Source organism: Petaurus breviceps, unplaced genomic scaffold (assembly GCF_028583685.1).
Source record: "Petaurus breviceps papuanus isolate PSGF00001 unplaced genomic scaffold, PetGlider_PUasm1.0 90919, whole genome shotgun sequence".
NCBI classification, from domain to species: domain Eukaryota; kingdom Metazoa; phylum Chordata; class Mammalia; order Diprotodontia; family Petauridae; genus Petaurus; species Petaurus breviceps.
The window spans coordinates 30,351,100-30,363,287 of NW_027187378.1; the positions used below are offsets into that span (position 1 = coordinate 30,351,100).

Genomic DNA, 12,188 nt, shown 5'->3' on the forward strand with positions numbered 1-12,188 from the left:
ATTCTGGATATTAACGGAAGATGCTAGATATATTACTGGGCATCTGCCCCAAGGAGGTAAAAGGCAGAGGGAAGGGCAGCACATATAGAAATACATACATACAGACAAGTATTTCTCAATATAACTATATATAATCTCTCTGTACATGACTGTATATACTGTTGTGTACATATGTGTGTATACACATTTTTTGTAGTAGTAAAGAATTGGAAGTAAAGGGGTTCCCCACTGATTGAGGAATGGCAAAACAAATTGTGGCCAATCAACATAATGGAATACTGCTGTGCTATTCTGAAAAAAGGCATATGAAAAAAAAATTAGAAAAACTTAGAACTGTTCTATGAGCTGATCCAAAGGAAAGTTAGCAGAACTAGAATTCCATAATGCCAACTACTAATGAGGTAAAGGGAAACAAAACTGAAAAATGAGAGCATTCTGATCATCACGGCTGCCAGTGATTTCTAAGAACTATGAAACACAGAGGTGGTGGACGCCAAGTACAGAATGAGGCATACATTTCCAGAGACAGTCAACTTGGTGGTTTATTTTTCACAAAGGTCTTCACTTGTTACAATGGAGAAAGGGTGAGAGGGCCACACTGATATAAAAGAAAGCATCAATGAAACTCTAAAAAAAAGAAAAGTAAAGACGGTACAATGGGTCTTACTAGAAATAACATAGTCATTAGGATGTTTTAATGACTATGCCTTATTTTCTTTACAAGAATACTAAGGTAACCCATATTCACTTACTAGTTTTAAACCATGAAAAACTACTTCTATGCATGCTTTTCAGAGGAAATGGGCAAAATGTGAGTGCTTCTAGGCATTGTAAGGGCAATCCTTTGTTGATTTATCTCATCTCTTGAGAGAAAGCATGGTGCAGTTGATACTGTTCTTGGTCATGGCAAATATTCCTTATTCAGTATGTGAATGCAAAATGCAAAAACATTTTGGTTGGGGGTCAAGTACAGCTAGATGGTGCTCTGTGCATTTGCTTGTGCTTTTAGAGGTAGCGACAATTACAACTTAGCGCTCAACATTTACAAAGCATTTTTGTGAAGTGGTCCTAATAACTTCTTAACTCCCTTTTTTGATACAAATAGGTGAAATGACCTCAACAGGGATACCCTACCTCAACTGGTTGACTCTTAAGTGAAACAATCAGAGAAGCAGCTTCATAGGAACATTGCTGCTCACATCCTGTTCTTCTCAAGACCCTTCAGTGGTTCCCTACTGCTTGTTAAATAAGGACAAACTTCTTTGCCTGAGATTTAAGGCTTTCCACAACTTAGACCCATCCTATTTTTCTCTTTAGTATTTATTTATTTTGTTACATTTTGGGTTCCAAACTGTTTCCTCTTCTTTCCCTCCCAACCTACATGAGGGAAGGCCAACATTTGACACATACACATATGTGAAACCATACAATACATACTTCAATACAGCAGTTCTTTCTCTGGAGGTGGATAGCACCTTCCTTCATCAGTTCTTTATAGTTGATCTATATAGTCATATAGAATAGCTTAGTCATTTACAGTTACTCTTCGAATAGTATTGCTGTTACTGTATAAAATGTTCTCTTGGATCTGCACATTTCACTGTTCATTATTTCATGCAGGTCTTCCTAGGTTTTTCTAAAATCAACCTGCTCATCATTTCTTACAGCACAATAGTATTCCATCACAATCATATACCACAACTTGTTCAGCCATTCCCAAATGATGGACATCCCCTGAATCTCCAATTCTCTGCCATCACAAAGAGAGGTACTATAAACATTTTATAACATATAAGTTCTTTTCCTTTTTCCCTTTGGGAAATAAGACAAAACAGAAACAGTGGCATCACTGGGTCAAAGAGTATATGCAGTTTTATAACTCTTTCGGCATCATTCCAGATTGCTCTCCAAAATGGTTTAATCAGTTCACAATTCCACCAACAGTGTCCCAATTTTTCTACATCCCATCTAACATTTTTAGCCAATCTGATAGGTGTGTGATATGATCTCGAAGTTGTTTTAATTTGTATTTCTCTTCTCAACAATGATTTAGGGCATTTTTTTATATAAGCATATTTAACTTTGTTTTCTTCATCTAAAAACTGCCTGTTCATATCCTTTCACTATCAATTGGGGAATGACTCATATTCTTATAAATTTGACAAAGTTCTCTATATATTTGACAAAAAGTTTTCTATATAGTTGAGATATGAGGCCTTTATCTGAGAAACTGTCTATAAAAAACTTTCCCCTAATTTTCTGCTTTTCTTCTAATCTTGGCTACACTGGTTTTATTTATACATACCTTTTTAATTTAATGTAGTCAAAATGATCCATTTTACCTCTCACACATATGTTCTCTATCTTTCATTTGTTCACAAATTCTTTTCCTATCCATAAATTTGATAGGTAATATATTCCATGTTCTTCTAATTTACCTTATGATACCTTCCTTTATGTCTAAGTTATGTATCCATTTTGACCTTATCTTGTAAGACACCGGTCTATACCTAGTTTGTGCCAGACTGCTTTCTAGTTTTCCCAACAATTTTTACCAAATAGCAAATTCTTATCCCAAAAGCTTAAATCTTGACATTTATCAAAGACAAGGTTACTCTAGTCATTTATTACTGTCTATTGTTTATCTACTCTATTCCACTGATCCACTATTCTATTTCTTAGCCAGGACCAGATAGTTCTAATAATTACAGATTATATAATTATAAATACAATTTAAGGTGCTGCTACCGCTTTCTCTTGCTTTTTCCCTCCCATTAAATCCTTTGATAATCTTGACCTTTTGTTTTTCTAAATGAATTTTATTATTTTTTATAGACCAATAAAATAATCTTTTGGAAACTGGGATGGCACCGAATAAATAAATTTGGGTAGAATTTTCATTATATTAGTTTGGTCCACTCATGAACAATGACTATATCTCCAATTATTTAAATCTTACTTTATATGTATAAAAATATTTTATAATTCTTTTCATGTAAGTTCCTGGGTTTGTCTTGGCAGGTATACCTCCAAGTATTTTATATTATCTGTGGTTATTTTAAATGAAATATCTCTATCTCTTCTTGCAGGGCTTTGTTGATGAAATGCTGATGATTTATGTGGGTTTATCCTATCACTTTGCTAAAATTCTGGTTTTAATTAGGTGAATCTATAGGACTTTCCAAGTATACCATCCTGTTGTCTGCCAAAAAAGATAGTTTTATTACTTCACTGCCCATTCTGATTCCTTTCATTTCTTTTTCTTCTCTTACTGCTATTGCTAGCATTTCTAGTACAGTACTGAATAAAAGTGGTTATAACAGGCATCCTTGCTTCATTCCTGATCTCATTGGGAAAACATCTAGCTTATCCTTGTAACAGACAATGTTTGCCAATGTTTTTAGGTAGCTGCTTATCATTTTAAGGAAAAAAATCCATTTATACCTATGCTTTCAAGTGTTTTTTTTAATGTGTTGTATTTTGTCAAAAGCTTTTTCTGCATAGATTGATATAGTCATATGATTCTGGTTACTTTTTTTAATTGATATAATCAAGTATGTTATTAATTTTCCTTATATTGAACCAGCCCTGCATTCCTGGTATAAATTCCACTTGGTCACAATGTATAGTATTTGTAATATATTTTTGTAGTTTCCTAGCTAGTATTTTATTTAGGATTTTTACATCCATATTCATTAGAGAAATTGGTCTACAGTTTTCTTTCTCTGTTTTTGCTCTTCCTGGTTTAGGGATCAGTACCCTATTTGTTTCATAAAAGGAGTTTGGTGGGACTCTTTCTTTGCCTATTATTCCAAATAGTTTATTTAATATTGGAATTAGCTGATCTTTAAATGTTGGTAGAATTCGCTTGTAAATCCACCTGGTCCTGATGCTTTTTTTCTTAGGAAGCTCATTTATGGCTTATTTTATTTTTCTAAACAGGCTTATATTTAGATATTCTACTTCCTCTTCTGTTAATCTGGGCAGTTCATATTTTTGTAAATATTCTTTCATTTCACTTAAGTTGTTAAACTTATTGGAACATATTTGGGCAAAATAACTCCTAATAATTGCTTTAATTTCACCCACCCTATTTTTCTAACCTTCTTTCATATTCCCTTCCATGTAAACTAAGTTCTAGCCAATCTACACTACTCATTGTTCTTGATACACATGACATTTTTCTGCCTCTGCTTACCTTATTCCCTGTACTTAAGTTGTTCTCTGTCACCCAACTGTTGTATTCCCAACTATCTTTTAAAGGCCATCTGAAATGCTACCTCCACTAGGAATGACAGCAGTTGGTACTTACACACCTTGCAGAGTTTTACATACATTTCTACATTTGCTCTTTACAACAACCTTGAGAGTTAAGTACTATGTGTCTCTGAAAGATTAAGTGAAGTCACCTAGGTGGTGTCAGAGGCGGGATTTAAAAACCAGGTGTCTCCCACCTCCAAGCGCAGTATTCCTTCTACTACACCATGATGTCCTTCCCTGATTACTGCTGTTTCTCAAAGATCTTACATAGCACTAGCCATCTTTTTCATGTGTCTTCTGTATGCTAATCATTTGCATATAACTCTTCTCCTCAACTACTGTAATAGCCCATAGAGGATAGACTAGCAGACTAAATTTGTAATTTGATTCAATACCCCTGCATAAAGTAATAAATACACATTGAATCAAATCACAAATATCTGATTAGATGAATTATATCATTTTAGTTTTTCATAGTTTTAGATGGGGGTTCAGCTATATAATTTTAATTATGCTATTAGAAAATTGTCAGCTGGAGCAACTTCATATGGATTATGCTCACATAATTGCATCAACATAAATTATATTTTAGCTGTCAAATACTGTATTTTCAGAGATATATGCAAAAATTTTACTCCAATTTTTGCAGTCAAACTACAAAATTTGGCCTCTTATTCAAATGAAGCTTCTCATAAAATATCCTGGATGATAAAACTGGCTGGCTCTTTATTCAGAGGCTATCAGAAGAAAAGTCTGGAGTGACTTCCCCTTGGACTTTGTTTTCTGCTCTTTAGTATAGAGATAGAGCCTTGTCATCCATGTTCAATTAAACTTGGTGAACTGAAGGAGAGACTGAAGTATAAAAAACACAACAGAGAAGAGAAGTAACATTTGCTCAACATAGCTTATTAGTAGTTTGACCGTGTGGGGCAGTTTCTCTGTTGGCCATGGCCCCCACACCCAAACCAAGAGAGAGACAGGAGAGATTCTTATAATTGGATAAGGTGATCAGGCTGAAAAGGTGGAAGAGGAAGATCTAAATGACATCAAAATGTCCAGTGGAGGCACAACATAACGTGGGATCTAGAGTGGCAGGGAGCTCCTGGCATCAATATTTCATATTGCTCTTGCAGGCTTATAAATAATGACATGGTCATAAGTACCGAAAAAGACTCTAGGGCTGTGTTATGTAGTGATGTAACTAAGGTAGAGGGAGAAAGCTTTATCTAGATAACTCTACTGGAGTCCTGAAGGCTGGTGATCAGGACAAACCACCCATAGTAAGAGGGGTTTATTTGTCAACTTATTTGTAGTTTTGTTTTGCATGTGACGTTGTTCTTGATGAGTAAACAACTAGTGCTTCAGTTTCATCTGGTGTTGTGATAAAACACAGTTCCAACACCAGAAGGTGAAGCATCAGTGGTAAAAATCAAAACAAAACTCCAGTGGTTTATAGTCACTACAATATTCTAGCACAGGCTCATTAGCCAAGAACTGTTTGGCATTCTGTAATAATGCTAGTGAATCTATCATCTACGAGGAAAATGCTTAAATGTTTCATCAATCTTAAATAATAAATTATACAATTTTTTTGCCTTCTACTTCGAATTACTCAACATTGAGACTGAAAAATGAGGCTAGGAAACTTGAAACAAAAAGTGAAGGCAGATTTTCATTACATTTAGGTATTGTTTTTAACTTTTCTGACTATATCAGATAGACAAGATCTTAAGAAATACAACTTCAAAAGAAAAATTCAAAATACTTGCAGAGAGAATCAGACCAGAAAGCTATCTGTCAAGTTATAGACCAATGATTCAACATATTTAGTCCAATGTTCTTAAAATTCCAAGTTCTTAGCTTTTCTTCTCCCATCTCCAACATCTAAATATAAACAGAAATGCACCCAAGATATGACATGGCTCTCATCTCACCAACCTCCTTCGAACTCTACTGTGAACCAAAACAACTTTCTAATTTTGTTTCTCTAAAGAGTTTTTGTCTAAAGTTTCTTTTTCTCAGAATTCAAAAATAAAATATACATGTCTCCTTCCTTCCTTAGGGAAAGGGTAAGATGAGGAGAGGAAGGAATTTTAAAAAATCAACTCTTTTCAACAGCAAAAAAAAAAAAAAACAATACAATACAGGTGAAAGACTGAAAGGTTAAGTGTGAGACCAAATTGGCCCTTCCAGAACAAAGCAGAGTACATGAAAACATACTGGCATGCTCCTAATTTTAAAGAGGGAAGAATTATCAGCCTTCTTTATACATGGAAATTTTGATATCTGGATTTTCATGTGTGCATCGCATTTTTAAAAGCTAAGCTGCTAAAAAAAATTTTGTCCCAGCTTTAGAAAACTTTCTAGAAAATCGAATGGCCAACAAGAGGCCACTGTTCAAGGGAATTAAATAGTTCAGTTTTCTTCCACATATAAATAAAAGACTTAACTAGACTGGTGGGAAAGTTGTATTATACCTGAACATCCCTAAAAAAGGTATCCCATATGCCAAATGTCTCTCTTCAAGGTTCAAGAATCTTTTCTTTAAGAAATAGATTTAACATATTAATAACTAAAACAAGGCAGAAGTATTTGGGGTTGGAAGGCAAAATTCAAAACAGAAGGATTTAAATCCCTAGGTCAGCAGCTCTAATGCTAAAACCCAACCAAGAGAACCTAGAAAGCACACGAAACACAGAAATGGTCCATTTGAAATCTTTGGAGTGCCAGAGACATCTAAAGTGAAGGATGAAAACAGACTTTAAACACACCTCCCTCAATTCTTTCTAGAGGTGAGGGTCGGAGTTTTTTCAAGGTTATCTGGTTAGCTTTGCTGAACTGCTTTGTTCCTCCTCTTTTTTATCATTTGTTACAGGGCTGGCTCTCTGTAGGAGGGAAGGACAAGATCAAACAGTGGGAAATTTAGGTGATGCAAAAACAAAGAGATGAATAAAAACTTATTTAAAAAAATAGAATAGGCTTTTATGTCAAAAGTGTCATGAGAAATGCTTGCTGAATTGAGCCCAATTCCACAGAAAGGCTAAGCACCAGGCTGGCAGCAGCAATGCCTGTTTTAAAGAAATAGCTCTTTATCCTTTCCCAGTTGTCCAAATGTCTCCTTAAGGAACCTGCAATGACCACATATTTTCTTACCTATGGCACTAGAAAGGATAATGGGGGTTAGAGAACAGAGCTGCTACAGATTCATACAGTTCTATCTGGCTTGGAGGTGCTTAGAAGTTTTTTTCTACTTTTCCCAGACCTCCAAAAGTGGCAATGTTCTATCTCCTTCCCACATGTGGAATGGTAATTTTCAAGTCACACTAGGCTGAAATGACTTACAGTTTTCTTGGTAGTAGCAGGTAGAAAAAATAAAATAAAATGAATATTATTGTGTTGAGGAAGGGGAAAACAGCAACTCAAAAATGCAACCTTTTGTCTCTGTTGATCATGGAGAAGTCATAGCTGAGGTTTCTATACAAATAGAAAGCTCATTTTTCTCTTTCCTCAACTTGCTTGCTGACTCTTTGGGTTACAGGAAGAAGAGCTTCTCACACAACTGGATGGCTGGTTCATGATGTAAGACTTGTCCGGACAAGAATGCTAGCTTGTGGGCATACTTGCAGGGAGCTGGGACTCTGATTGTGCCAGGCCAATTCCAGTACATATGGCAAAGCTTGAAAGTTAACCTGGAGGCCAAGAAGAGAACAATGCACTCAAAACTACTTTGTGCTTAAAAACATCTATTTGTCCAGTTGGGCATGCCAATTATTACACACCATCACATTTCCTAAGTTATTCTTAGCAAACTGAGAACCTGAAATGTGCTGCAAAGTTCTTGGAAATTTTCCTAATTGTTTCCCTGCAAGGAAGATGTTTCTGGTATTACCATTAACTTAATCAGATGCCTTGGACAAATTAATTTACCTGCAGCCTGCCTCTCCTGTTCACCAAATCAAGGAAACTTTCTACCAAAAACAAGTAAATTCTTCCAGTCAGCAAAATTTAATGACTAAAAAGAAAGACTACAATTACGCTGAGAAAATTAAGTATTTTTGTACTGTTCATATTGAAAATTTATTTTTATCCCCTTGAAAATACTAGTCTCATTTCATGGAACTCAACTGGCAATTGTTCCTGTAGTTGGCTCTATCTTAATTAGATGGATCCAGACTTACCTCCAAAGCTACAATTCTCAAACTCTGAGATCCCAGGACCCCTTTATACTCTTAAAAATTATTGAGAACCCCCAATCAGCTTTTGTTATGTGGATTACATTTGTCAATATTTATAGTATTGGAAATTAAAATGTCCTAGTATCATTATAATAGTTTTGACCTCATGGACCCCATGAAAGGGTCTCTGATTCTCAAGCCCACATTTTTTTTTTAAAAAGCAATCAGGGTTAAGTAACTTGCTCAAGGTTACACAACCAGTTATTTCTGGGTGTGGTGCTGAGTATCTGAACCCGGGATTCGATCTCCAGGTCATCCTGACACTGGAGCCGGTGCTCTTACTCATTGAGCCACCTGGCCGCCCCTAAGCAATTGGGGTTAAGTAACTTGCTCAAGGTTACACGGCCAGGTGTTTCTGGGTGGGTGCTAAGTGTCTGAGCCCAGGATTCAATCCCCAGGTCATCCCAACACTGGAGCCGGTGCTCTTACTCGCTGTGCTACCTGGCTGCCCCTCAAGCCCACATTTTGAGAACCACTGCCCTATGGTAAGAAAGGGCTCACCTCTGCATATGGTCAGGGCTCAAGTTTGCAGTGTTGAGAACACATACATAATGTGTAGGAATGCCACAGCCCTGCCGCACATGATGGGCAAGTAGGTAGAAATCCACCCTGACAAGAAAAATGATCAAACTTGTGACATGACTGTATTACACAATCACAAAATGTGAAGTTGGAAGAGTTTTATTTAATACCTACGAATTAATACCTTCAATATAATATCATTCAAGAAGCTTGAAGACTTCTAAAAAATGAAGAACTCATTAAATCTTCAGGCAGTCCCTGAAGATTTTTGGATAGCTCTATGTTTTAGGTTATCTTATTAAATCATCTTTGGAGCTAGAAGAGATTTTGAAGATCTATTTCAACCACCCCATTTTACAGTTAAGAAGAAAAGAGGACCCTAGACCAGTGTTATTTCCTGGAGAGCTGGCAGATATTTGTATCATCTCCATCTCTATCACAGAGGGAAATCTGTATTTGACATTTTGTTAGGTTAGGGGAACCTCTCTATCTCCACTAGTTTATTCCCCCAAGCACCATAGGCAAGAGGCAGAAGAAAAAGAAAAGTGTTTTATATACACATAGCCTCTAAGAACAGCCTTTCCATCCTGAATCTAGAAATAAAGAATTTGCCAAAATTGAGTGTCCTCTAAAAGCTGATCTCCCATACTTCCCCAAAAGTGAGCCAAAAGGAAGCTTACTCACCACTCTCTGCTCGTGATGGTGTGATCCACTACAGTACCTGGGGAGGGAGTCACAAAATTATCTGTAGCAGCTGAATACAGGTTAGTGCTGATTTTTTTCTGGACCACAAATACCACCATCTTGGGTTGGTAGTTTTCAAAAGCTTCAAAGCACTTCTGTAACTGGGGGATCTCATAGCTGGAGACCGTCTTCAGCTGACCATCTGATACTCCATCTCTGTACACCACAATTTTCTCTGGCAGGCAGTGGTTTACCTGAGTGAAACCCCAAATAATACAAATTCCTTATTATCTCTGAGAATAGGGAATTCACCAGACACAGTACTCACTGGCAATAAAGATTCAAACTTGTATTTCTTGGGCATATGACATCAGATATATTTGAAAGACAGGTCCAAACATGGTCAGTTTTGCTAAAAAAAAAAAAAAAGTTCTTGTTCATTTCTAGACTTCCACAGGATAATGAGAGGTCAGGAATATCAAAAGGAGCCACTGAACAGTATACAAAGATAAACAAAGTCAAGCAGACTACAGGATCCCAGGTTTAGAGCTGGGAAGTTCCTGACCCAACTGCATAGGAAAAGTTGAAAGGCTGGTCAGGGAAACAATGGTCCCAACTAATCTGCCTTTCAGCTTGGAATTTACACTAAACCTTCATCATCATCATAATAACAATATTAACGAACATTTATATAGGGCCTGCTATGTACTAGGCACTGTGCTAAGAGCTTTATAAGTATTATCTCATTTGTTCCTCACAACAAACCTGGGAGGTAAGTGCTGTTATTATCTCCATTTTACAGATGAGGAAACTGAGGCAAACAGAAGTGAAGGACTTGCCCAGCTAGTAAATTCCTAATGCACATATAGGACAAAACAAAACTCTTCTTTGGCATAGTTATAACAAGTAAACTACAACTAGTAAAGAATGGTTTATGATAGGTTGGCTTTCCTAATCTGTGTCCCTCAGATTATTATGTGGCAAGCATATCCAAAGATAGACTCAAAAGATGATGAAATAAAGCTAAATAAAACATTCTCATACTACTCACCCTGAAATATTATGCATGTTTAATTCTTTTTTGTTGTTTTTATTTAGTGTTTTATTTTCCCACAGTTACATGTAAAAACAATGTTTAATATTCATTTTTAGAACTTGGAGTACCAGATTCTCTCCCTTTCTCCCTCCCCACCCTACCCCCACAGAGAAGGCATGCAATTCCATATAGGTTACACATGTGGTCAAGCAAAACATTCACAACAGTCATGCTGTGAAAGATAACACAGACAAGAAAAAAAACCTCAAGAAAAACAAATAAAGTAGAAAAAAGTATGCTTCAATCTGTATTCAGACACCAACAGTTCTTGCTTGGGATGGATAGCATTTTTCATCGTAAGTCCTTCAGAGTTGTCTTGGATCATTGTATTGTGAGAACAGCTAAGTCATTCACAGCTGATCATCTTACAATACTGCTGTTACTTAATATACAGTACACTTCACTTTGCTCATGCAAGTCTTTCCCAGTTTTTCTAAAAGCATCCTGCTTATGATTTCTTATAGTACAATAGTATTCCATCATAATCATAAACCAGAACTTGTTCAGACATTCCCCAAATGATGGGCATTCCCCTCAACTTCTAATTCTTTACCCCCAGAAAAGAGTGCTATAAATACTTTTTTTTTATATATGGGTCCTTTTCCTTTTTGTTTTTTATCTCTTTTGGGATATGGATGTTTAATTCTTTAAAATTATAACTGAACAACTCACCAGAACATACCTTGGAAAAAAATGAAATAATTATTCAGTTTGTTGAATGTTTTGAGGTTCTTATTTTAATAGTAAAATATTTAGAGTTCTTTTCCTGTATGAACTAGCTCACTAGTTTTTTTTATTGTGGATTAATAGTTTGGTTCACAATTCAGTGGAAAAGGTATTTTTAGTTCTTGTTCAGTGCCACTGAATTAAAAGTTCACTATTTCCATACCATTTCAAGGTTCTGAATTTTGTTCTGCATCATGCATTGCACAGAGTGTACCCAAATGGAAAGTACGTATATACTTGAAATCAAAGGAACCTTGCAATGAGTTCTTTGGCAATATAACTGCCTGGATCATACTTCATACTTTCATATATGTCTGTATCATTTTCCTGAGAAATTCAACATGCTTCATTTACAGTTGCATAACTTTTGCACATCCTTAGGCAGGGGTACAATGGAAAGGGCATTGGTTTTGAAATCCAAAGACCTGGGTTCAAATCCTGATCCTGTCACTTACTACTTGTATAATTGTGGGGAAATTGTCAGACTTTTCTGGCTCTCAGAGTTTGTATATATGTACAGTAAGAGATTTAGCCTACATGATCTCAAGGTGCCTTCTGGCCAATGCCAGAAGCCTATGATCTTGCTCTTCTCCTTATGCTAGAGACTGGGAAACAGAGGCACAAAGAAGTTATACCTTTCTTTGATCAAAGTAAGAAATAGACCA

At 36.0% G+C, this 12,188-nt stretch overlaps 1 protein-coding gene across 1 annotated transcript in view; it reads right to left on the bottom strand.

The window, feature by feature from the left end:
• Window positions 1-524: 524 nt before the first annotated feature.
• PIWIL2 (piwi like RNA-mediated gene silencing 2) overlaps window positions 525-12,188 on the bottom strand; it is a 79,621-nt gene continuing 67,957 nt past the window's right edge. The window contains 3 exon segments of the mRNA XM_069075975.1: window positions 525-7,949; window positions 8,997-9,104; window positions 9,702-9,955. Coding sequence (XP_068932076.1) covers window positions 7,793-7,949; window positions 8,997-9,104; window positions 9,702-9,955 — 519 coding nt within the window. The 3' untranslated portion in view covers window positions 525-7,792.